The sequence below is a fragment of the Muscardinus avellanarius genome, assembly GCF_963383645.1.
Source record: "Muscardinus avellanarius genome assembly, chromosome: 2".
Classification (NCBI taxonomy): domain Eukaryota; kingdom Metazoa; phylum Chordata; class Mammalia; order Rodentia; family Gliridae; genus Muscardinus; species Muscardinus avellanarius.
In genome coordinates, this window is record NC_137787.1 from 23,031,711 (window position 1) to 23,059,297 (window position 27,587).

The following is a 27,587-nucleotide window of genomic DNA, read 5'->3' on the forward strand; positions in this document are numbered from 1 at the left end:
GGAGCCGCGCGAAGCCCCGGCCGCCAGTGTCCCCGCAGCACCCGGACGCCTCCCGCACCCCCGCGCCGCAGGGGGCTTCGCTCCCCATGGGGCTGAGGGACTGGCTGCGGAGCGCGTGCTGCTGCTGCCCGTGCAGGTGCCTGGAGGAGCCCGCCCTGCCCGAGAAGGAGCCCCTGGTCAGGTGGGTGCCCGCCCGGCCCGGCTCGGGTCACCTGGCAGCGGCCGGATACCGCGGGATGCGGGCGAACTGGGGAGGCGAGCTTGCTGTAGGGTCGCGCCGAGGCGCAGACTCAGCCCCTTGATCTCTTACTCTTGGATAAGATTTTTAAGGTTCACAGTTTCCTTGGGTAAGATTTTTTGGCCCCAAAGCACAGATCCTTAGAGGCACCTGAGATGCCCAGTTGGATGCCCAGGTGGGTGTCTTTTGGACAGTGCCAGGTACGGAGAGAAGTTTCCATGGGTGGGGGTGAGGGGTGGGGGAGAGGTCTCTTAAAGTACCACTGTGATTGGGTGTTTGATAGGCTCTTAACAGTGAATTAGATAGGTGTGGATTTCTGTGCCACTCAGCAAAAAGTTGGATGCATTGCCATTCCGTTTCGTTACTAGAAGACGATTTTAGGACTGAGCAGAAGGAAGTGTTTTTTTTTTTTTCCACATTAAAAAAAAAAACGCATACGGATTCAGAGACAGCCTCTTCACTGGGAGGTTGATTCATTATAGGCTGTGCTATGAAATATGAGGAAATATAGTTAGAGCTCATTAGGTGTGCTAAGAGTCTTTGTGAAGAAACCCCACGGGGCAGTTTGGTTCAGGGCTGTGATTTTTAAGCCAGGATTATGTATCTTGAGTGTGTTGAAGGGGAACTTCCACCAGGTCCTGCTTCAGGGGTAGAGAAGGACAGCCACAGAAGGCTGAAAAGAAATTAGGAAACAGCGTGTAGGAAGGAATTCCAAAGTTGGCTCGGCAAATACTGAAGCCAGGTTTCTTTCTTCTGAAGTGTGCAGCTGATGAAATAGGCTTTCACAACTCTTTCTAAAGCATGACTTACTTTTTTTTTCTCTTAACTCTATCAAGTCTAAACACTTCCCTTGACTTTGACGATCTTACATAATCCCTTCCTGCCTGTCCTCCACTCTTATTTTCTAGTACATTAAACACTGTGCCCTTGCCCCTGGAGGAACAATGCACTCACTCTTAGGCCCCCAAGCTTGCCACAAGTGGTGACCTTCTGCCTTACTACCCCTTCTTAAATGCTGGTTTTCAAGCCCTCCTTAAGCAGTCTTCTTACTTCCTTTCTTTCTTTCTTTCTTTCTTTCATCTCTCTTTCTCTCTCTCTCTTCTCTCTTTCTTTCTTCTTGTACTGGGAATTGGACTCAGGTGCATTCTGAGCTGCATAGCTACACCCCCAGCCCCTTGTATTTTTTATTTTGAAACAGGATGCTGAGGAGCTCAATTGCTAAGGCTGGCCTTGAACTGTGATCCTTCTGTCTCAGCCTCCCAAGTACTGAAGTTACAGGCAGGCGCCACCATTCCTGGCTAAGGAGTCTTCTTCTATTTTGTTGCCCTTATTCATCTCCTCTCTTGTGATATAGAACTTAGAATTTATCATCTGCTCGTTACTACTTAGTGAGTGCACATGTATGTCATGTATATCGTATATATATATTCATGCTACATAATGTTTTTGATTGCTTTTGTTGATAAGTGCTCCCACTTAGATCTCTAGATTATCATGAGCCAGGAATAACTGAGTCATTTTCTCCTGGTTTAAAAGGCAGTGGGGAACAATCTAGAATTTCTCGTTTGACTTATACGCTCAACTTGCCAATGCTCTTAGTTAAGTAACATGAAATTCAGCCTCCAGCTTAGTTTCGTCTTCAGAGCCTTGGCTATTTCCAGTGTCCTGTCTAGGAGTGTTATTTCAGTTAATAGTTGCTTTAAAATCTAGGCCCTTAGCTAGGCATGGTGGCACATGCCTGTAATCTCAGTCCTTGGGAGCTGGAGACAGGAGGATCACGGGTTCCAGACCAGCCTCAGCATCACAATGAGATCCCCAGTAATCTAGCGAGACTGTTTTAAAACAAACAAACAAACAAACAAACAAACATTTAAAAGGCTGTGGGTGTAGCTCAGTATTAGAATGCTCTTGAATTCAATCCCCAGTACTGCAAAACAAACAAATAAATAAACAAACAAAACAAACAATCTAGGCCTTCTCCCATCTTGGCTTGTATCCAGTGATGCAATTCAGTGAATTTTGCGTGTGTTTTTAAGAAGTCAGGGTCAGTGGGGTCAGCAGAGCCTGGTATGATGACTGAGATTGCTTGAGTCACCCATCCAGGTGAGTGGGCCCTAAATTATTAATCTCATTTGGGCCTCAATTTCCTCATCTGTAAATGGGGATGCAAAAAGGACACCCCTCAGTGGATTGCAGTGAGGACGGAAAGGTAACACAGGTCAAGGACTTAATATAGTGCCTGACACATAATAAATACTCAATAAATTTTAATTATTCTTAATTATCATTGTTATTCCTCAAGCATGTGAATATGAGTGGACTGGTCTCATGTGGTTTAGAGTCATCCTGGCACCATTTTGACTGAACTATTACAGAAAGCAGCTTATTAATAGACGTGTGGAATAGTCGTGTGGATGGGTGGCCGCATAGCCTTTCCTATCCAAGTCAACCGAAGGTCTGGATAGAATTCCTACTCTTTTTTTGGTTTTTAGTTTTATTTTTATCTTTTTAAAGTGTGCAATTCAGTGTGTATGTGTATGTGTGTGTATGTATACACAAAGTTGTGCTACCATCACCACTATCTAATTCCAGTGTATTTTCATCACATCTAAAAGACTACTGTCTCCTTTAGCATTTCCCCCTCCTCCTGCCCCTCACTCAGACAACCACTGAGCTATTTTCTGGCATCCTGGATTCCTTATGGAATCATAAGGACATTGCCTTTGGGGTCTGGCTCTTCACTTTGCATAATGTGTTATTGTATATATCAATGCTTCGCTCCTTTTTGTAGCTAAATAATATTCCATTTATGGATATATCACATTTTATTTATCTGAGCATCTGTTGATGAACACTTGGATTGTTTCAGCTCTTTGGCTGTGATGAGTAATGCTGGTGTGAACATTCACAGGCAGTTTTCTGTGTAGACATGCTTTCAGTTCCTTTGGATAAAGCCCTAGGAATGGACTTGCTGGATCATATGCTAACTGCATGTTTAGTTTTTGAGGAATTGCCATGTTGTACCCCCAAGAGACTGGTTTGAAATATTGATGTGATGTCACATGGCCAGATGGTCTGAATTATTATTTTACTGAGAACTTCATTCTATTTTTTTTTTTTTTTTTTGCAATATTGGGGATGGAACCCAGGGGCATTCCACCTCCGAGCTATACCCCTAGCCCTATTTTTTATGCTTTATTTTGAAACTGAGTGTCACTGAGTTGCAGAGGTCCTCACTAAGTAGCTGAGGCTGTCTGCAAACTTCACTTTTGAAGTCCTTCTCCCCCTCCCCACTATTAAAAAAAGGGTTTGTTCAGACATTTTATGTTCCTTAAATAAATCCTTTATGGTCTATAGGAATGTTTTTAAAGTTGTGTTGTACTTCCTGGGGCAGTTGTGCCTAGAGGAGGTACCGACAGGGAGACAACACTTGCCCTCTGCGTGCACAGCCACCTCCAGCCCTTTCTCAGAACACACCAGGGACTCTTGTTAGTTCAGGAATAACAGCTCTTGCTCTCAGCTCGCTTGCCAGCCTGACAATGCCAGTTACATGTGTGACCTTGACGCTGGTGCTTTTTCTGGAATCTTGTAGCTGAGAGGGAGGCTGGTATCTTCTTTGATGTGCATCTCTGCTTCTTGTGCCCACGGGTTTGCTTTTCTTCTCCCTTTCCCTAGAAATATTCTGCGGGCTCACCTGACTGCCAGTTCATCTCAGTACTGCCCTGACCTTCAACAACCATTCTCTGCTGTCCTTTGTATCACACACAAATATCTTTACAGAGAAGCCAACTGGACTCTCCCTCCATCTCTTTCTTCACCACCATGGTTATTACATTTTTCTAGAATCACCTGGTAAATGTGCTAAAATGCAGCTTCTGGGACTCATCTTAAAGATTGGGACTTATAGGTGTGGGGCAGGGCCTTGGAATCTGCAGTTTAGTGAGCATGCCAGGTGGTTTGGCCATGTGGTCTGGGGAGAGTCTTTGAGAAGCACAGCTCTAAAGGCTTAGGTTTCAGATGGGCCTGAGGGATGGCTGGCTTCCATGGGGCAAGCCCATTTATAGGTAGCATCCATTTATTTATGTGAGTGGTTATTTGCCAGACCTTGGAATCTGGTTTCTGCCCCTTGTATAATTGTTCCCTTGAAAGTTACAAGAGAAAGAAATTGAGTGTTGGTTTCTCAGTGGAGGTAGAATACTTCTTTGATGATATTTCTTCTTTCACATGTATCTCCCTAGCATCTCTGCTTTCTTTGTTTCTTTGCCTGTGATTTTTCCAATCCAGTTGGCTTACCGCTGCGTGCCTTTGACAAGGCCATCACCACTAGAGACAAGTTTTTGTTTTCCCTCATTCTTGGTGTTTAAGGACCATTTCAGTCGCTACCTTACCGATGAAACCTTGGAAAGTCTCCCTAAGAAGCTCTGGTGTCTCTTTTCTTTCTCTCATTTTTGTCTTCAGGTCTTTTATTGTATTCTGCCTGGTACTGCAGTTAGGAGGTGGGTGCTGTAACCCTTGAGAGGCTGGAGGCCTTAGCTCAGGTTAGGGAGGCTGGATCTTACCTGCCTCAGTACCCCAGCCTAGTGTGCTACGGTAGAGTAAAAGCTGAGTATATATATTTTTGTTAATAATAATTATAACTGTTCACTTATTAATTGCTCACTGTATGTACGTTAAAATTCCTCAAACCAAATCTTACAAAGAATAAGAAAAGACACCCACAAACCCAGCAGGTAACTAAAAAGAAAGTAGTAATGACTGAGTCAAAGTCCTCACATCCCCCATCACTTCATCCTTTTCCTACCTCAACTGTGGCCTCCGAACTGGATCTGTGCTTAGCATTCTTGAATTTTATATGCACAGTGCACAGAGCCTGCAGGCTTTGGCATGAGTGAGATTTATGTGCCTTGTCATTTAATAAGTCACTCTGATCAGAGAGGTAGGTGTTAGTTATCTCATTTATAGGTGAGGAAGCCAGGGCTTAGAGAATTTAAATAATAAAGTCACAACTAATAAGTCAGAAAGCCAGTATTTGAATCCAGGTCAATCTGACTTCAAAGCCCATGCCTTGCAGTGTAGAAAATGCAGAAAACTGTTACCTATTTTCCAAAAGTAGCATAATATTTGTGTTCTAGAAATTATTAGCTATCACCCCTGCCCACTTTGGCCCTTTCGCCCTTTTCTTTTCATATGACCTTCATTATTAAAATTCTTCCATTTAGATGTGGGAGTAGCCTGTCCCTGTGCACCAAGCCCAGTGGGAGGTTGGAGACTGGAATTCGAATTCCAGCTGTGAGATTTTGGGAAGTCTCTTAACTTCCTTGGGCCTTAGTTTCTTTAGTGAAAATGGGGAGCTCTGTATTTTTTTAAATTTATTTTTATTGGTGCATTGTAATCATACATCACATTGGAATATAAGACTTGAGAGGATATACAAGCACACATCATCCAATTAGCCCTCATCCAGCCCCCATCCCATTCCCTCCCCTCCCTCGATCCCATGCTTGTTTGGTGATTAACTTTGATACATATGTTTATGTACCTCCGCTTTTTAAAGAGGCTCCATCCTCCCCTATTCCATACCCTCTGATTGGTCAACTTAATTGCTTCACTATAGGGCCCTTTCTATAGCTCGACGGGGAGCTCTGTATTTAATTGTGATTCTCTTCCTATGGACTTGGGGTCACTGACCTTCTGTGGATCTGAGATGGAATTCAGACCTATCACAGGTGTCCACAGTACAGGAAAGGAACCCGAAGGCCCACAAAGTGTGAATCCTGATCATTTGTCCAATTCTTCAGCTGCTCAGGGCTGCCTCATGAGTAGATAATTGGATAGGCATTTCTAATTTTTATTTCTTTCTGTCTTTTTATGTTGTGCTGGGGATGGAACCCAGGGTCTCGTACATGTTAGGTAAGCGCTCTACCGGTGACCTACACCCCCAGTCCCTGAGTAGAGATTTTTAATGCAGGGAAGCTTAAGAACAATTTCAGGCCCAGAAAAAGAACTCATGGCCTGATCCCAACCCAGACTTTAGTCCCAAAGCTTTGAGTCATATACTCACTGTTTTCTCACCATCAGTGGGATTGAAGTCATGTAAGGATGGAATCATTTAAGATTCAGCTCATCCACCATCTCTATAAAGTTTGAGGTTCTGTGTGTCACTCTTCCCAGAACTAAACACATTTCTAGAGCAGTGATTAAAACAACAAATATCAAATCACTTTTTGGTTCAAAATTTCATGTTATTAAAAGAAACACATGAGGTATATATTACCAGTTTCCTAAGGTTATTACAATGAATTACCTCAAACTTGGTAGCTTAAATCAACCGTAATGTATTCTTTCATGTTTCTGTAAGTCGGTAAATCTGAAGTCAAAGTGTGGGCAGGACCACAGTCTCTCTAAAGGCACTGGGCATCTCAAGTGGTTTCTTGTTGATTCCAGTTTCTGGGGCTCCTGGTGCTCGTGGCTTATGACAACACATTTTCAGCCCTTGCTTCTGTTGTCTTCCATGGGTTTCTCCTCTCCTGAGTCTCCGATCTCCTTTCCTTTCACTTATGAGGACACCAATCACTATATTTAGCATCCGTCCTAAAGTCAGTGATGATCTCATCCCATGACCCTTAACACCTATAAAAACCCTGTTTTAAAATAAGGTCACATTCCTACGTACTGGGGATGAGAGCTTGGATGGGCCTTTTGGGGAGACACTAGTCAACTCATTACAGGGCCAGTGGGTTGACTAGTGGGAAAATATGCGAGCTGACAGCATTTTTTTTTTTATTTTATTTCCATAGCATGGCTTTTTCCCATCAGTGATAAAAGCATGCCCTTGCCTGAGTAGGAGCTGTGGCCCTGGAGGCCCAGCTACAGTCTCTCACCAAGCAGCAAGAGGCCAAAGTCCTCTGACACTCAGAGCCTCCTGCCACACAACACTCAATGCTAACATGAGAGGCCTAGAAGGAGGCCGAGACGGAAGGGGAGCACTCCCTGGGATGTAAAGGCCACCCGCTAAAACACCTTCAACCAGGGTTACTTTAAACTTCTTCAGGGAGTTATAATTCTTATACTCTCCTTTTTAATGGCTGTTAATAACTAATAAGCATCACCATCACTATGTGTTTGATCAAAAGCCAAAGAAGTGAGAGAATTAACAGGGATAGTGGGTTTTTAATCGTTGGTTGCCCATCCCCCCCTCCCCCCCCTCTGCAGTACTAAGGATGGGGCATTCTACCTCTGAGCTATACCCCCAGGGGCATTCTACATCTGAGCTATACCCCCAGGGGCATTCTACATCTGAGCTATACCCCCAGCCCTGTTTTTTATTTTTTATTTTGAAACAGGGTCTCACTGAGTTGCAAAGGGCCTACGTAGCGAGCTGTCCATGAACCACAGTCCTATCTCAGCCTCCCAAAGGTTGGGATTACAAGCATATACCACCATGCCTGGCCAGTGGCCCTCTCTTAAGCCACTGAGGTGGGCCACCTGATGAGCTTCTAAGTGTTTTGCTCTCTGCTCCTCTGGGCGCCCGCCTTTAGCTTCCATTCATGACAACAGGATGGATGCACACATTTGTGGGCAATGCACAGAGAACATTTTTTTTTTTTTTTTTTTGCAGGTCTGGGGCATTTGACCTCCAAGCTACACCCCCTGCCCTAATTTTTATTTTTTATTTTGAAACAGGGTCTCGCTAAGTTTCTGAAGGCCTCACTAAGTAGCCGAGGCTGTCTGCGAACCTGGATCCTCCTGTCTCAGCCTCCCGAATGCTGGGATTACAAGTGTGCGCCACCACGCCTGGCCCAGATGTTGGGGTTTTATTTTTCTGCAGTGCCTACATTCCCATCAGGGAAAAATAAAATACAATTTTATTTTGAGCTAGATGGTTATTTTGTGTCCAAACAAAGGGTAGTTCTAAGAAGAAATTGATTTCCCTGCATAGCCCACAAGCCATAAAGAAATGGTATAGTTTGAATGTCCCTGCCCCAGGAGGCAGATGAGGGGAGAAGGGAGGTTGAGGAAGAGACAGCTCAGATGCTTTTTCTCCCCAGTGCTTGCTTTCTGAAGCCTCTCAGGTTGTACTTGGTGCTTACGGGCAGCAGGCACGGTGGTCAGTGCTTCATAGGTGTTAACTGTATGTTTGTCCAACCCTACGAGACAACAGTTGGGGCTTGTTACTTGGGGCGGTTGTGATCTGTAAGTCCACCTTGAACTCCGAATGAGGGAGCGAGTGAGCCACTGCTCCTGGGGGGCATACGAGGAGACTTAGGTTCCTGGAGCCAATTCACTGACTGATCCACGCACAGTCTTGTTTTAGATGTTTTCACTAGAAGACACCTCATATAATATATGCTGTTGTTCATTAACAATGGGCTCCTGACTTAGGCCCGAAGGAAACGTATCTAAAACATGTACTTAGTTTATCACTTTATCACTACAACTGGGACATTCTAAACGGTGACATCATCAACAAACATTTCAAAAATGAAAAGTATACCATTAACCATACCACGGAAAGGGCACGTTTCCAGTCAGAGAGCTGAAACAAGAAGGCAGAGAATTCCCCGTTCAGCCTCAGTTGGGAATATTTGTCTTGGTTTTTCGTGGCTCAGTGCATGACCATGACTACCTTCAAAACCATCACGAGTCTAGATTTTAGGGTTTCAGGTAAATTTTAGTGAGTGGGAGAATTTGCAATATGGATGCTGTAATAACATCTGTGTTCTCCACTTGCCCGTAAGAACATGTCAACACGTAACAACATCTGTGTTCTCCCATTGAAGAGACTGAGACACCGAGAGCTTCTAGAACTTGCTCAGAGGCACACGTGGTGGAGCCAGGGCTCGTATCCTATCATGTTTCAGTGTCACAGAAAGAGCAGAGCCCGTGCCGTGCGTGGAGACATGTCACTAGCTGCCTGTGTGGTGCACGCTGCACTGTGGAGTTTGAGACTTTCCCCCAATCATGGCAGTTTAGGACCTACAAACACTGAGCCCATTTTTCTGTATTGAGGATTAAGGCCAGGTGCCAGTGTGAAGGAAGGGTTGGAGTTAGGGAGGGATCATGATGTTTAAAAGGGAATCACTAGCAAGCGTGGTGATGCATACCTGTAATCCCAGTACTTGGGAGGCTGAGCTAGGAGGATCACAGGTTCAAAACCATCCTCAGCCACTTAGACCTTCCGCAACTTAGAAAGACCCTGTTTCAAAATAAAAACTGAAATCAATATTATAGTAATACACGAGTATCCGTGTTTGTAGCAGCACAATTCACAACAGGAACCTACCACGGTGTCCATCAACAGATGAATGGCTTATAAAACTATGGGATATACATGCAATGGGATTCTACTTAGCAATAAAGAAGAACAAACTTATGTCACTTGCAGGAAAATGGATGGACTTGGAGACCGCCATGCTAAGTGAGGTTAGCCAGTCATGGAAAGTGAAGGGTCATATGTTTTCTTATATGTGGAAGCCAGGGACTAAGAGGGATACTAGAGGGATTTCAGATAATGGAGGAGAAACAGGGAGGTGGTCTAGGGAGCGTTGGGGGAGAAGGGAGAGAATTAGTGAATTCCATTGATGTTCTGTACGTATGTAAGAATACCTATGTCAATCTCAATATCATGTAAGGGGAGGGAGAAACTCGCCAAGTGCCGCGTGCATGTGCGTCACCATCGCTATGAGCTGCGTTATGATGTGAGCCGATAACGCACCAATAAAAGTATAAAAAACAAAATTCTTAAATAATAAATATAAATAAAAGCAAGTGCTGGGGAAGTAGCTTGGCGGTAGAATGCCCCTGGGCTCAATACTAAGTACTTTCTCTCCCTCTCTCTTTCACACACACACACACACACACACACACACACACACACACACACACCCCAAATCACCACCAACACTAGGAGTACTATTGCCTCTGATATGAGTACTTTCTCTCTCTCCCTCTCTCTTTCACACACACACACACACACACACACCCCAAATCACCACCAACACTAGGAGTACTATTACCTCTGATATGAGTACTTTCTCTCTCTCCCTCTCTCTTTCACACACACACACACACACACACACACACACACACCAAATCACCACCAACACTAGGAGTACTATTACCTCTGATATGAGTACTTTCTCTCTCTCCCTCTCTCTTTCACACACACACACACACACACACACACACACACACACACCCCAAATCACCACCAACACTAGGAGTACTATTCCCTCTGATGTGTAGACCTTTTCATGTACAGTGGAGACCCATCTTTCAGCCTTGGAAGTGCTTTCTAAAGGCAATGGAGGATGGGCTTGTGCCCGGAGGCCTCTGCGCCCCAGATGGCCTGATCCCCCCCCCACCCCCAACCTGCTGTGGCGGTTCCTGGAGCCAGATCTCTGAGCAGACAGGATGAGGGGAAGCAGCTCATCCTTGGCTTCCTGCAGAAACCTGCAGTGTGTGGCCAAGCCCTGGGCAAGGCAGTGATTCACAGGAAGGAGCCCCACTGCAGGACCGTGCCCCGGCTCCAAGAATCCGGGCCCAAGGCTGGCACTTTTACCCTCCTGAGAGTCAGAGGAGCCATGGGGAGCGTCATGGGGAGGTTCCTGGAATGGGGCCTCAGGCCCGCTGAGTAGGAGATTGACGTTTTATGAGAAGTCAGCCACTCACAGTTCACAAGGATGACTTTCAAAGGCTTTCTTCCTGCAGCCCACTGAATCCCTCTTCCCCTTTTGTGTCTGACATTAGTCATTCTTAGTGAATTGGGAGTTCCCCAGAAGGTTAAGATTCTTTCTCTGTAACAGCATGTGAGCTAGGTTTTCTGGAACTTTCTAGATATCTTAAAGCACCTATATCACTACACCTTTATTTAAAAAGGAAATTTTTATTCTGCTGGAGACCTTTTTAGTTTGGTTCATAAATATGTATATATACTTATATACATTACACCCTCGTCTTTTATGCTCTTTAGGAAATAATTTTGGTGACACAGTGTGTGTCACTGTTTGGCTGTGTCCTGAATTGCCTCTTACTTAGTTTTTATTTAAGCTTTTAAAAACTTGTGTTCATATGGGTGATATCACAGACCAAAAAAAAAAAAAAGGACAGAAAAGTATATATAGAAACCAGGTGTGGTGGTACACACCTGTAACCCCAGTCGGGAGGCTGAGATAGGAGGATCGCAGGTTTGAGGCCAGTCTCAGTAACTTAGCGAGGCCCTCCACAACTTATTGAGGCCCTGTTTCAAAATAAAAAAATAAAACAGGGATGAGGGTCTACCTCAGAGATAGAATGCCCCTGGGTTCAATCTCTAGTACCAAAAAAAAAAAAAAAGTATAAAGAACAACTGTGAAGTGTGTATCTCTATAACTATAACCCACGGCAAGAGCTAGTCCAGTCTCCTCTCTGATCATATGTAGACTTTTGAGAGTCATTTCCTTATATGCCTTTATAGCTTTACACCTGTATGTGCTTTGACTTACACTTTAGTTTTGCCTACATTTAAACTTTGCATGAATGGGATCAAATGTGTATGTGCCTACGTGCCGCCTCTGTCTGCTCAAGTTTCTGGATTCGCCCGTGTTCTCGTGGGGGGATTACTGCGTCTTCTTTTGCTTTATTGTGCGTCTCATCATGTCCATCCATTGATCGTTGGGAGGTGGTTTCCCATTTGGGGCTGTTAAGCATGGTTTAGATTTTGAAGTCAGCATGTAAGGCAAAATTGTTCATCGTACAGCTGCGCTGGTATCCTGTTATTGTAGATGTGCCAAACATATCCCTGCCTCAGGGCCTTTGCATCGCTGACACTATTTCTGCTAGAATATTCTTCCTCTGGTTACCTGTGTGGATAACTCCCTTCCTTTATTCAGGTCTCTGCTCAAAGTCATTTCATCAGAATCTTCTTCCCTGATCACCTTCTTTATAACAGTGCCTGGGCCCTCTGCCTGAACCTTATTCATGGTGGATTTCTTCATAGTCTTGGCCGGTCCCTGACGTCAACGTATGTGCTTATCATCTGCTTCCTCCCACAAGACTGGCAGCCTGACTTTCATCAGTTTAAACAGTGAACAATATGATGCATTTGTCCGTCAGCTGGAACGCACATTCCAGCCTCGTCTCTACTCCTCAGAGCCTGTGAACTTGGGCAACAAGTGTTCATTCATTCGGCCAATATTTCTTGAGCATCTCTTGTATCATTCTGAGCTCTTGTGATTCATCACTGAGCCCAAAACACAGGTTCCTGTCCTTAGGGGGTTTCATTCTAATGGGGCATAATAAACTGTAAACACAGCAAGGAAACTAGAGGATAAGAAAAGTGGGTAGGAGAGCTGAGTGTGGTGGCGCATGCTTGCAATCCCAGCATCTGGGAGGCTGAGACAGGAGGATCCTGGTTTGCAGACAGCCTCAGCTACTTAGTGAGGCCCTCTGCAACTTCGTGAGACCCTGTTTCAAAATAAAGAATGAAAAATAGGGCTGGGGTGCAGCTTGGAGGTAGAAAGGCCCTGGGTTCCATCCTCAGTACCATATAAGAAAGAAAGAAAGAAAGAAAGAAAGAAAGAAAGAAAGAAAGAAAGAAAGAAAGAAAAAGGTGGAGTTGGGGAGGGAGACATGTTCGCAATTTTCTAAGAGTCAGAGCAGGCCTCACAGAGGAGGTGATGTTTGAAGGAGGGGAGAGCAGGGGGCATGTGGGTAATCTGGAGACATTGGTGTAGGCAGACGGAGCAGCCTGTGCAAGGGCCCTGCAGGGGAAACGTGGCCGCTGGGTTAGCAGGAGGAGCAGCGGGGAGGCCAGAGTGGTTGCTATCAGCTTGAGCCTATAGACCTTTGTAGGGATTTGGCTTCTACTCAAATAGAAGTCAAATAGAAGCCACTGGGGGGTTTTGAGCAGAGGGATGACATGGTCCTGTTTACACAATAAAAGGATCACCTGAACTATTGTGTTGAGAATAGTTGGTGGGAAGCAGCCCTAGCAAAGGTGGATCTCTGAGAAAACAACTGTTTCTGGATTTTATGCACGACTCTGCAAGGCTGTTGCGCAGGATGTGGCTGCACGGTTGGTTATTTTATGAATTTTCTGATGGATGGAATATAGGGGAAAGGGGGTGAGATGACTTCAAGAGCCTTGCCTGAGTATTGGGAAGGGCACCGCTGTTGTGGGAGTGGGGGGGCCTGCTGGGGGCGGCCAGCCTTTGATGGACGATCCAGGGCTGGGTTTGGGCCACGTTGGTGATTATTAGACATCCTAGTACAGATGGGAAGTTGGAAATTTGGGAGCGAGGTCTGAGCTGGAGGTTCAGGCATGGATTTGGGAATCGTCCTTACATCAATTGTCTTTAAAACCATGAGACCAGATGAGCTACTGGGTGTGAGCAGAGGAATGTCTGTGACCCAGTCCCTTCTTCCTGAGCCACAGTGTTACCTCAGCTGGAGGAAATGGAAGCAGAGCTCCATTGCCTGCCTGGTCGGTCACATGGCTCTGCCTCAGCCCGGAGGATGGAAAGCCCAGTGGGTGGAGACATCAGAGAGGTGCCAGGAACCCGGTGCCCAGGCTTACTTTCTTCACACTGAGGGATGTAAGGTCTTTAAAGGAAGTCATGAAGGAAGGTGGTTTCGTGCTAAGACAAGCTCCAGAATCAACTGGGTGTGGTGGTCTACACTTGTAATTTTAGTACTTGGGAGGCTGAGACAGGAGGGTCTCAGATTTGAGACCAGTCTTACGAACTTAGTGAGACTTTCAGCAACCTAAGGAGATCCTGTTTCAAAGCAAAACAGAAAGAAAAAAAAAATAGGGGAAGGGACTGGCAGTAGAGCTTGGAGGTAGGTAGAACAGCTTTGGGTTCACTCCCTGGTATCCTCACATCTACACACGGAAGTTCCAGGATCAGTGGAATTTAAATGTGGGGTTAATGAATGCTTACACATTGGATCAAGTAGGGAAGAAATCCAGAATATATGGAAACAGTAAAGAAAGAATGAAGGAAAGAAGAAAGAAGGAGAGGGAGTTAGAAAAGAAGGAGAGGAGAGAGAGGAAGAGGAAGAGGAGGTGGAGGGAAGACAGGGATGGGGAGGGAAAGATTCTGGATTTCTCTGGTCCTGCTTCACCAGAGCTCTCCCTAGACAGAGGAAGAAGGGTTAGGGCCAGTGCCTAGCGGGCAGTCAGGAGTGCAGGGTGAGCTGACAGCCTCTCCAGCTCTGTTTCTCTAGAGATATCTCATCACTATTTTCCCAGCCTCAGTTTGCACCAGTGGCCACACGGCTCCTGGGAAGCGCAGCACGGTCACAGCGCTGCTTCTCTGGGGCCTTCCAAAATCAGGGGTCACGGCGCTGCTTCTCTGGGGCCTTCCAAAAGCTTAGCATTTCTAAACCCCAGTCTCCTTTTTATCTTAGGCCCTGTTGAGAGAAGACTCCAGAAGGGAAGGGTCTTATGCCTTATGGTGGGATTCGGGTGAAATCTGAGACTTCCCTCACCCTACCTTTGGGAGTGAAGGCACTTTCTCCTTAGGAGGTGACATCAGAGCAACTTCTCAAATACCCAGAGTTAATAAAATATTTATCATCACAGATGGTGGCCGGGGTAAAGCAGCCGCTCTTGCCGTCTTCAGAGCCTCTTAGACGCCATTAGATGGGGGAGGGAGAGAAAGCAAAGCCCCTGACTGGAGACCCTCCTACCTCCCATGTGTCCTCCCAGGGCTCCTGCAGCCCAGACCTCAGGACCTTTGCTCTGAAGCCTCTGTACACCTGTCCTAGAGCCCTTCCTGGTCTTGGATTCACAGAGATTCCCAATCTGCTTCTCAGGCTGTTTGCTGTAGACTTTTCTCTGTCCTGTCTCTTCCCTAAGGGTCCAGAATTTTAGGACATGACAGCTCTATGCTTTGGCTGGGTGGCGGTGTAGGAGTAAGGAGCAGGGCGGAGCAAGCAGGCTTCAGAATCTCAGCCATACCATGGGCATTTCTGACGCTAGTGACCTCACAGCCCTCCTTCAATTTCATCTTGAACACCTTTTTGAAAAAAAAAAATTCGTATAACCATTTATGTAGAGGTGGAACCTCAGCTTCTCTATGCCTTAAAGAAACCTGGCTTGTCACTGCTGAACAAGAAGAAGGTAGAGGAATGTGGTCCATGGAGGAGGCGGCCCTGCAGGGTGAGCAGGTCAGCGGGGAGGGGCGCTCCCGGCACACTGCTCCAGTGAGTCCTAGGGCAGCTGCCGCTGCTTCTCTTCCTGGCTGTACACCATCCCCTGAGTATCCGTGACTAGGCAGGGTCAGAGGCTCCTGAGGGGACGCCAAGGGAACGCAGCTCCTAATTAGGGCAGGGCTAGCTGTGGGGAGCGCTGGGGAGGTGCTTCCTGTGTGGACTTAGGAGCATCCTCATCAGGCCTGGTGTTAACTTACACAGCATCCCTCATTTGTAAAGTAAAGATGAGTGGCCAGTGTGTGTGTTTGACGTGGGCTGGAGTCCTGTGCACGTGTGAGAGAGGGCAAGAGAGAGGAAAGAGACGGAGGAGACAGGAAGAGATGAGACACCGGCAGCTGGAGAGAGGAGAGATGGAGAGGGTGGGAGAGAGGAAATAGACACAGCCAGAGAGAGCAGAGATAGAGATATGGAGACAGCTAGAGAGGAGAGACACAGAGCCACCATGAGAGGAGAGAGAGAACAGGGAAGAGAGAAAAGAGAGTCAGAGAGAGAGAGAGAGAGAGAGAGAGAGAGAGAGAGAGAGAGAACGAGAACTAAGTATATGACTGAGAAGGGCCTCATGGCCAGGGAAGCAGCCTTTTTAAAACAGGAAAAGAAGTTATAAAGCAAAAAAGTGCTTAACATGCATTATTTGTGGACAAATGTTACTTTTACTGATTTTTCAAGTACATGCTGCATCATTTCTTGTGTGTGTGTGTGTGTGTGTGTGTGTGTGTGTGTGTGTGTGGTACTGAGGGTAGAACTCAGGGGCATTCTACCTCCGAGCTACACCCCCAGCCCTATTTTTTATTCCTTATTTTGAAACAAGGTCTTACTGAGTTGCAAAAGGCTTCACTAAGTAGTTGAGGCTGGCAGCAAACCATGATCCTCCTGTCTCAGCCTCTCAAATGCTGGAATTATGAGTGCACGCCACCATGCCTGGCAGCTGTCTCATTTCTAACCTTCCTCTTTAGGGGAGCTTAGAAGGGTAGTCACAGGGAGTTTCACTGGGGTTTCCTTCAACAGGTTGGGGTCACATTCAACAAGGTCTGGGTTGGTTCCATCCAACAAGGACTTTTATTTATGTATTTATTTATTTGGTGGCACTGGGTGTGGAACCCAGGGGCTTTCTACCTCCAGGCTATACTCTCAGACCTATTTATATTTTATTTGGAAACAGGGTCTCACTAAGTTGCTGAGAGCCTCACTAAGTATCCGAGGCTGGCTTTGAACCTGTGCGATCCTCCTGTCTCAGCCTCCCAAGCGTGGGGATTACAAGCGTGCGCCACCACGCCTGGTGGACTTTCATTTATTAAAAAAATTTTTTTTTTCAGTTCTGGGGATGAAACCCAGGGCATTCTACCTCCGAGGTACACCCCCAGCCCCCAGCCCTATTTTTTATTCCTTATTATTATTTCTTTGAAATAGAATCTCACTGGGTTGCAAAGGGCCTCACTAAGTAGCTGAGGCTGTCCTAGAGAACCGTGATCCTTCAATATCAGCCCCCCAAATGCTGGGATTACAAACGTGCGCCACCACGCCCGGCTCCAACAAGAACTTTTAATGCGCCCACTGTGTGCTGGATCCTGCTTGGTGCAGTGCAGCAGGGAAGTATGGGATACATCCCGCGCCCTACGGAAGTATGGGATACATCCCCTGCCCTACGTATCCTATGGGATACCTTATCAACTTGCTGTGGAGACAAGAATAAGAAAACTGAAACAAATTTGGCGAAAGTAAAACACCAGCACCAGGAAAGTACTAAAGTTTCTTGGGGGAGCAGTTCTGGTGGTGTCCATGGCTGCAGCGCCAGGTGGAAATTGTGCCCTGGGTCTGTGTGACTCCAGGTCGGTGCCCACCCTGGTAGAAGGATTTGCTGGTTTGCGCCTCGAGCATCCACATGTGCGGCTGTTGTCTGAGCTGCTGCATTTTGGGATGTTTAGTGTGGTACGACACCTGGAGGCTTGGGGACGCCCCTTCAGGGACCTCATGCTGCAGGCTGCCAGCTGCTGGGGGGGGGGGTCCAAGCAACTGGATATTGCTGTCCCTATCTGCAAAGTGGGATAGTACCCCTTCCCACCCTGCCCGCCCTGTGGTTGTATAACCCAAGGGGCTGCATGTGGCAGCCCTCGGTGCAAGCTTTGAATCTGTCACACAGATTCTTGTCATCAGCTGCAAGAGGTAGTTAGGCCCAAGGAAATTGGATCAGTGCCCTTCACGGTCCCGACCGTTCTGCGGTGTCCACCTGCTCTTCCCAGCCCTCTTCGCTCTGGCCATCTGTCTGTCTTCTCAACTCTGGATTCTCTCCAGTGACCTGAGGTCTCTCTTCCCTCCCCATCCCTCCAGTTCCAGGGCTCTGTGGTGACATGACACACACGCCCACTTCGCCACATCTGGATCTCCACGCTGCCTCTGTCTCCCTGGCCATCCTGTGGGCTCACAGGGTCAGCTCAGGCCCTTGCCCCTGGCCGATCACTCCTGCACCCGCCGCTCCACGCTGATGGCCCCTCACAAGCTGTGGGAGTCTGTCTTCTCATCCCCCAACCTCTGCTCACACCCTCACTTACTTTCATCTTAACCACTTTAAAAGCACCTGTTTATTTAGCAAGAGAACGCCCTGTTTCTCCCTCCTCAGAGGATCTTCTTATAAGGAAGAAGATTCTAGTGGAGTTACCACCCTGCTGAGGTTGGTCTGTGGGCTGCTTTCTGTCCCTGCCCATCTCTTCCTGAACTCTGCCCTGCCCTGACCCAGAGGCCCCCAACACCAAGACCCCAGAGAGCATATCAAAGTCAATCACTAAGCTAAGCATGGGAAGGAGGGAGGGGGAGGGAATGGTGTGGGAATTAGGTAAGGGCTAATTGGGTGATATGTGCATGTATGTCTCCACCATCTTGTATCCATTAAGATGTATAAATACAATATATCAATAAAAAAATAAAAAAAAAAGAAGGACCAGCTGCGGGGCTCACTGTTTTAGCCGTTACAGCATTGATCAGCCCAAGAAGGAATGGGGCAGTTCTGAGAACAGTGTGGCTGAGCTGCCTGGTCCTCATAAACTGCTCCCCTAATCCATATTGCCTATTATCCTGCCCAGTCTCAAATTCCAAACTTCTGACCTACAGCCAGAGGGATCTCAGGTGTACTTCTCAAGCCAGGCTCTGCTGGTCCAGGCGGCTGGCATCCTGCCCGTATTGGCTCTTACGTCCTATCCCCATCTCTTGCCCCAGTTTCCCTACATGGGCCCCGATTGTCTTTCCCAAGTCTGAGGCTGTGATTGGCAGCCTCGTCTTCATCCATTGCTCCAGCACTGGAGCCCCGCCCTTGCTGGGTGGTTCCTGTCCCTGAACCCCATCTGCTCACTGGTATTTGCTTCCTGTTATGAGATTTCTTTGGTGCTCATCTGAATACATCATGTTTGTGCGCATCTTGACCTTCATTCCACCCATCATCTCTCCTTCCCAGGCGCCGCCTGCCTGTCCAAATGTCTCTTGTCTGTCTTGGTGTGCTGTCTCCTCGGGTTACAGCTACAAGTGTGTTTGCCTGCTCATGGCTGTGGGGCATGCGAGCTGTGCTTAGGAGAGTGGTATCACTCACCACCCAGGGGAGTGAGCCAGGGAGCTTGGAGTGGCTTCTGACTTACCATTACTCTCCCCCGGCCGCCCTCCCCACTGAGATCCTCTCCGAATCCTCTTAATCTCCCAGCACATAGTCAGCTCCACACCATCATTGAATCGGGATGCCTGCCATCTCTCACCTAAGTGCCGATCGATCCTTTCCTGGCGCCTCTCAAGCTTTACCTGCGGAGGTATTTTCAAGGCGCAGTGGTGTTGACTAGGGGTCTCTCCACAGATGAATGGTCGAAGACACTGGTGCATACACACAGTGGAATGTTACTCAGCCATAAATAGGAGCAAAGTTATGTCACTGGCAGCAAAATGGATGGATCTAGAGAGTAGTATGCTAATGAGATCAGTCGGTCTCAGACAGTCAGGAACAATGTTTTCTCTCGTATGTGGAAGCTAGAGGAAAATAAAGCAGGAAAAATAAAGCAGGAAACCAAAGGGACTTCAGTTCAATGAGCAGAGGGACCAGTGGAATTGTGGGAGGGGACAGGAAGGGAGGTGGGGAGGGAAAAGTGAGGCTTGAGGAAGGGAACAGTTCAAACCATGTTCTGTCCATATATGAGGGTATCACTGCTGATCTCACGCACGTGGATGGGGAGGGAGGACGAGGGGTGGGGAGGGACATGCACCAAGCAATGCTGTATGTGAATGTGTCACTTTGCAACTGTGATGAAGAATGACGGTGCACCAATACAAGTATAAAAACCCCAAAGAAACAAAGACGTACTATTGTTTACATTACATCACAATCCTATTTAAACCCCTTGCGGGTGTTGCCTTGCTTTTAGGAATAAAGATCACAGTGGGAAGATGTTAGAGACATGTCCCCCAAAGCCACGTATCTCCCCCGCCAAGCTCCTTGCCCCAGCACCCCTTTCATTCTCTGACCGACCCCCTTTCTTCTAACGCATCCATCCTGCTTCTTCCCGCCTTGTACCTTTGAACCTGCTGCTTCCTTTGCTGCCCCTCTGTTTGTATCCATCACCTTCTTCTCTGTGCCTGCCCGGTGCCTGCTTCTGCAGGATCCTCTGTTAGCATCTTGCATGAGCTCTCTCGGCTCCCGGAACACCCCCTAACAGGACTTAGCACATTTTTAAATTCTGTAGGCATGATCATGAATTAATGTATTTCCTGTACTTGACTCTAGTGAGGCCCAAGGACAGGAAACTTGTCTGTTCTGTTCATAATTTTATTCAGCCCATGATCAACATGTGGTCAGTGTGTCATGCACGTTATTAGTTTAAGTGAATGGCCCCAGCCCGATCCGACCTGTCCCGTCCCACAGCAGTTACCTGGGGCTGTGTACCAGCATGTCCTAGATGTGATGCTCTGTCTCTGAGCTTCTCAAACACGGGTGCCGCTTTATCAAGGGGAAATCGTGAAGCAAATGTACAAAACAGGGCTATTCAAATTCTTAGTCCACATCCTGTATTACTCAACTTAGGTATTTGGACATGCATATTTATTGTTTAATATTCTTGATGTATAGGTTTTGATAGCTGTTAGATATCCTCATATTCTACATTTACTGTGCTTCCTTGAACTCAGAGCCAGTGAAACCTTCATCTCTTCATTCTTTCTTTTTTAATCAGACAGAATTTTATTCCCCTTTGAATGTTCTTTTTGATTTTAGTTTCTGAGTATTCCATGCTCTATTTCCTTCTTTCTTTCTTTCTTTCTTTCTTTCTTTCTTTCTTTCTTTCTTTCTTTCTTTCTTTCTTTCTTTCTTTTTTGGTACTGGGGATGGAACCCAGAGGCTTTCTACCTCTGGGCTATACTCCCAGACCTATTTTATATTTTATTTGGAAACAGGGTCTCACTAAGTTGCTGAGAGCCTTACTAAGTAGCTGAGGCAGGCTTCAAACCTGTGTGATCCTCCTGTCTCAGCCTCCCAAGTGCGGGGATGACAAGCGTGCGCCACCACGCCTGGCTGAATTTCATGTTTAACTGTGGTAATGACCTCTGCCCATATATCTAGTTGCCTCTTTTGGAAGTGACTTTGTTTTTATTGTTGTATTTAATGATTAAAGACAATTTAAACCTTGAGTTACAAATATATGTTTATATATTACACTATATATTATATGACATTTTTATTTATATTACATGTGATGTATAGTGCATTTTTATACTGATGAAACAAAATCCTTATCTTCTCTCTTGTTTTTATACCACAGTAGTAACAACCCATATTCCTCTTTTGGGGCAACTCTGGCAAGGGATGATGAGAAGAATTTGTGGAGTCTGCCTCATGACGTGTCCCACACAGAGGCAGATGACGACAGAATCCTGTACAATTTGATAGTCATTCGTAACCAGCAGGTCAAAGACTCAGAGGTAAGTGCATTCTGACATCTCGTCTGTGTGCAGATGACACTGGAGAGCAAAAATAGCCAATCATGGGAAGCCCAGCTTAAAATAATGAGAGGAGAGCTTATGAGACAGGGATCTCGCTCTGTTGCCTTGGTTGGTCTTGGACTTCTGAGGTTACACCCTCCTTCTGTCTCAGTCTCCCAGGTAGCTGGGACCACAGCTGTACACTACTGTACCTGGCTTATGGATGAGCTCTTTGAAATGAAAGGCAGGTATTTTAGCAGCATATATGATTGCTAGTTGCTAATTATAGCTAATCTTGATAAACCTGCTTGGCTTCACAGATAAGACTCGTTTCTAATTATTACCTTAATGGTACAAATTACACTCAGGACCGTGCTGTTAAAGACTGGGAAGATAGATCATCTTAAATATCTTAAGTAGCCCATCTCTTATCTTTCCAGTTGTTTTAACTAGCCACAGTTAGATGATTCTGAAATTTAAAGGATGCTTTGCATTATCACTAATTCTGAATCAGTGGGGCCTGAATTAATAATGTTCTTTTTTTTCTGTTTAAAGCTTCTTAAATTGTGCGTGTAGATCAGACAGCTATGGAGCTGTCATATTTGGGATGGCTTTTGTGAGGAGGCTTGACACCCCTTCTAGGGACTCCAAATCCACGGTTGTTGCTGTGGGAACAGTAGAGAATTGAAAAGGAAAAGGAACTCTGTAAGTTAAGACAGTGAGGGCTACAGTGTTCTTCCTCTCTTTTCTTTCAAAAATAGTATTGGAGTACTATATACACTATTTCATGAATTCAGTTTCCAAATAATGCCACCTAAGTTTTCTGACTTCTGGGTTCATCCTTTACCTCTGAGTAGACACCTATGTTTCTTTGTATCATACAGACTGAGAAAAATAGGGAGAGTTAGACCTGGCCTCTGGCTCTGAAGGGAAGTGCTGGGGTGTGCAGTGGGGGCAGAGCCTATGGGAATCAACTGTTCCTTATCTAGGATCTTTACTTTTGCTAATTAACTTTCTATTTTTATTCTTAAAAAAAAACACCTTATTTTAGAGGACATGGTAACTTTTGGAAATGCCATGCATCCTTTTATTCTGGAGTGACTTGGATGCCTGGGGGGGCTGACAGGAGCCTCTGGTTCTGGAGGCTGGGGAGGGGTGGGCTGGAGCGCCCTGCAGTGCTGTTGACACGTGTAATCCCACTAGCGGTGGAGCACTGTGCAGGCTCTTCTCTGGATTCCCGCATCCCCAGAAAATTCCTCTCCTTGCCTGGTAACTGAAAGCAGGTCAAGAGGCTGCTGCTGCCGAGAACAGCCTGCGCTGGCCGCCTTCCCTGAGCAGAATGCATGGCCTTGTTTCCTTTTTAAGGGGAAGAGTGAATCCTTTCTGCACAGTATTGGGTTGACCAGTCAGGGGTTTGGCTGGTAAGAATGGAACCAGTTCCTTCTGTTCTTCCATGGTGTTGCCTTAAGTAGCAAAAGCAAAAAGAAAATAGTGTTCAGCACCCTGTTCTACCTACACACACACACACACACACACACACACACACACACACCCCAGGGTTCTCTGCAAATGTGAAACAGACTGTAAGGCTGTAAGGGTGTGTGGAGCTGTGTTTGGCAGCTGTCCCTGGAACAGCCCCTGCTTTTCTGCTCGGTTTGTCTCTATTTTTGAAAAGGCAGGAAGGAGGCAACATCAATGATAGAACGATCCAGTAAGCTGCTTCCAAAGCGTTCTGATGTTTTTTCTGTGCTGCCCCTGGACCTGGTGAGAAAGCCCACCCAGGAGGCTTTTTCTTTTACTTGCAGAAGAAATGAAGTCAACCTGGACTCGAGAGGGACTCTGTTACTGAGATAAGCAATCAAATAAATAACATGAAGATGCCATGATAATTGTATATGAAATGACTTAAGCTGTCCCAGTTTATAGAGCTTCCATTTTAAAAGAAAGTATAAAAGTCTGGTTAATAAAAAGTTGTTTATATTTTTTTCTTAGTGCAAGCAATGTATTAATATTATCTGTTCATCGCTCCTAAAGATTCAGTGTATATTATATACTGTTCTAAACTTTGCTTTTTCTACATAATATATTTTGAACACATTTCCATTTTCACATGCTTAGATTTACATTATTGCTTTTGTGGACTCTCTTGTATTTTATTTTTCCTTTTTTGGCACTGGGGATGGAACCCAGGGGCATTCTACCTCCAAGCTATACTCCAGCTGTATTTTTTTTAAAAATTTTTTATTGGTGCACTGTATTCATACATCATAGTGGGATACAAACTTTTGTAGACATACATGCACACATCGCCCAGTTAGCCCCTACCTGATCCCCACCCCATTCCCTCCCCATCCCTCCTTCCCATGCTTGGCTTAGTGGCTGACATCTAGTATTATAGCAATTTATTCTGTATTTTGAAACAGGGTCTCACTGAGTTGCAAAGGGACTTACTAAATAGCTGAGGCTGTCCTCAAACAGAGATCTTCCTGTGTCAGCCTCCCAAATGCTGGGATTTCAAGCGTGTGCCACCACACCTGGCTCTCTTGTATTTTCTTGTAGGGATTTACCATCATTTATTCAGCCAGTTTTTATGAATATTTAAGGTAATTCAGCTTTTTGCTACTAGAAGCAATGGACATCCATGTATATATATTTGTGTGACCTTCATGGTTATTCAGGGGTAGAATCGTTGGGTCAGAGTACATACATTTAAATTCTAGAGTTGCAACAGTGCTTCCTCATTGGAAGAAACTAGACTAACACTTGAGAGGGTGGAATAGAGGTTACAATCTCAGATCCCTTTAGGAACAGGTAGTAACATCAGGAAGCGAAGTGGGCACTTCCCTCGACCCCCAGCATATCAAATGGCATTTGAAACTCACACTGCATTAGTGGGGAGTCCTTGTGAAGCTCCAGATCACTGCTTCCATGCTGGGAACGTGGACCCACAAGTGTTGGAACTTTTGAAGCTGAAAAATCCAGGTTTTCATATAAAATGGCCAGATTTTAAAAGAGTACATTGAAAATTATGTCAGCTAAACAAACTATGTTAATGGACAACTGGTAACATAAGAACACTCTGAGCAAGGACTACTACTTATTATTTTGTCCAGTATGATTGAAAAAATAAGCTTACTGTTGATTTAGAAGTCGAAAGCAGGAAGCTGGTGTGGGGGGTTAAGTTTGAAGAAGTCCCATATTTATTAGTAATTACTTATTTTATTTTTCACAAAGGATAACATTGGTACAGAATTTAATATAATAGGATTTGAGTTTTGAAAGAAAATAAAACTCTACCTACTAAGGAACAAGGAGTTCTGGGTATTTTTGTATGTTACAGTTTAAAAGCTCAAGCAAGTTATTAAGAAAACCGAACAAAATGTTTTTCCTTGACTAGAAACAGCATGAAAGACCTAGGAACATTCATATTTGGAATTTCTCTGAGTAATGGAGAAAAATAACTTCAAAGCAGTGGTGTACTTCCCACATTTCCTCCTTGAATCTGAAGCAGGTAGAAAATAGTTATGGCTAAGGTTACAGTGTTCCGAATTGAAAAGCAGAAAAGAAGATGTGTAAGAAATCAAATAAAGAAGAAAAGGTATGGACTTAGAGTAACTTGCAGTGTCGAAAAACGAAAACAGTAACATTAAGTTTCATAGACAGAATCCACTTCTATTTATCCATGAATTCCAAGAGCTGATGGACAGCAAGGCAGGGTGGTGCATGCCTGTAATCCCAGTACCTGGGAGGCTAAGACTGGAGAGTCACAGGTTCGAAGCCAGCCTCAGCCACTTAGTGAAGCCCTCTGCCACTTAGTGAGACCCTGTTTCCAAAAATAAATAAGTGAGACCCTGTTTCTAAAAATAAATAAGTAAATAACAATAATAATAAAATAGGGCTGGGGGTGAAGCTCGGAGGCAGAATGACCTGGGTTGTTCTATCCCTAGTAAAACACACACACACACACACACACACACACACACACACACACGCAAACACGCACACACAGACACACATGCACACATACTGGTGGAAAGCAGACATTCCTCCAAGTGGTAGAATAAAATATTTTATGTTTAACTTAGAAGCAACCTCCAAAGCTGGTGTGGTGGTGCACGCTTATAATCCCAGCATTTGGGAAGCTGAGACAGGAAGATCGTGGTTCGTGGACAGCCTCAGCTACTTAGTGAGGCCTTTTGCAACTCAGTGAGACCCTGTTTCAAAATGAAGAATAAAACATAGGGCTGGGAGTGTAGCTTGGCGGTAGAATGCACCTGGGTTCCATCCCCAGCACTGCACACACACACACACACACACACACACACACACACACAAAGAAACAATCTCAGAATCATGTCACTGTATCATTAACCTGTGATCTTTCTCATTAAGCCAGTCGTGCTTTTCATAACATACTCTAGTTCTAGAGAGCTTAATAACTTAAACAATTATATCAATGCATCTAAAGCCTGGCATGGTGGCACATGGTTGTAATCCCAGCATTCGGGAGGCTGAGACAGAAGGATTGTGATTTGTAGACAGCTGCAGCTACTTAGTGAGGCCCTTTGCAACTCAGTGACACCCTGTTTCAAAATAAAGAATAAAAAGTAGGGTGCTGGGGGTGTATTTCAGAGGTAGAATGCCCCTGGATCCCCAGTACTGCAATATATATATATATACATACATACACACACACACATATATACACACCATATATATATATATATATATATATACACACTATATATATATACATACACACTATATATATATACATACACACACATATATAATGTATCTAATGTAACTGTGTAGATAACTGTAAGCATATGGAACAATGTTGTCCTCCAATATAATGATCATGAAAACCACACAAGGCAGTGTCCTTTCCCCTTTGCATATATTAGTGATGGATGCCTTCTTAGCAACAGCTCAATGAACTAGGTACCATTCTTATTTTCATTTTAGGCATTCTACCTCTGCCCTACATCCCCAGCCCTATTTTATTTTTATTTTGAAACAGGGTCTCCCTGGGTTGATGAGTCTCACGACTTGCTGCAGTTGTCCTTGAACCTGTGATTCTCCTGTCTCAGCCTTTCAAGAACTGGAATCAGTTCTTGCACCACTGTATAGCTTGGTTTTTTAAAATTACAGAGCAAAAACTTCACATGCTGGCTCACAGTGCCGTAACACTGCCTGCTGCCATCGGGTTGCCAGGCATGGTAAACAGGTACTGTAACAAAGCACCAGCCTTTCCAGGGGCAACTCCAATCATATCCCTACTACAGAAGTGACCAGAGTTGGTGTGAGAGCGTGAAAAGGGGCTGAGACCCGGGTATTCAGGTCAGCTCTGCATCTCTCTGTCTCAGCAGGTCTGCAGAATTGGACAAGGCCCACTCTTTCAGGACCATCTGAGTTCTCTAGGAATGAGTAAACATTGGCTATTAATGGGAGTGCAAATTTATCCTAGAGCCAGATAAATGGAAAATTGAAGCAATTCTCTAGATTAATTGAGTTCTTCCAAAGGCTTTTTTTCTTTGGGGTTCAAATGATCTGGGTTAGTGAATTCATCTATTCTTAATTTTATCTTGCTAGTGACTATTTGGGTTTGGGGGATTTTTTTTTTTTGGAGGGGGGAGAAGGATAAATAAGCTTATTAGGATCTGAGGATCCAGGCATCTTGCCCTTTGTTTTCTAGGTAATAATAATCCATTAAGTGCTCTACTGTGTTATAAGTAGCATGCTCTCCAAATAAGTTCTGAGTCTTTACCAGAACCCTAGGGAGGTGGCATTTCAACAGGTGTGATTGGAGATTTGGAGTGATGTGCACAAGGTATTGGAGGAAATGAGTTAACAGCTGGGATCCCAGCTCAATTCTGTATGATCCAGAAACCTGTATGACCAGAAATATTCCTCTGGTCTCCATAGTGAGTTTAGAAAAAGCTTTAGGTCACCTTTTTGGTCAAAGCCAAAGTTACCAGGTGAACGTTGACTTCCTGGTTCAAGTAGGCACTTGGGTCTGTGTGTTTGGGGTCATTGCTCACCCTTCACCAACCGCATCTCAGGGTGACTGACTCTGGCGTTTGTTTACACTGTGTGGGCTCTGCAGGTTACAAGCCTCTGGGGCTGCGACTCTCTGGAGAGTTAAATATATCGGGTTGTGCCAGTTCTTTTTATCTGTCTGTACTGTTTCTTTTTACCTTTTACTTACTGC

General features: G+C 45.3%; 1 protein-coding gene across 3 annotated transcripts in view; it reads left to right on the forward strand.

Moving 5' to 3' along the window:
* Nucleotides 1-86: 86 nt before the first annotated feature.
* MREG (melanoregulin) overlaps nt 87-27,587 on the forward strand; it is a gene marked incomplete at both ends in the record, with an annotated part of 51,408 nt that continues 23,907 nt past the window's right edge. Inside the window, 2 exons of one of the 3 annotated variants that reach the window (XM_080690261.1) lie at nt 87-271; nt 21,217-21,373. In XM_080690261.1, coding sequence (XP_080546387.1) covers nt 87-271; nt 21,217-21,373 — 342 coding nt within the window. Of the gene's footprint in view, nt 272-21,213; nt 21,374-27,587 lie in introns of all 3 variants that reach the window. The other 2 variants (XM_080690262.1, XM_080690263.1) reach the window with 2 other exon arrangements.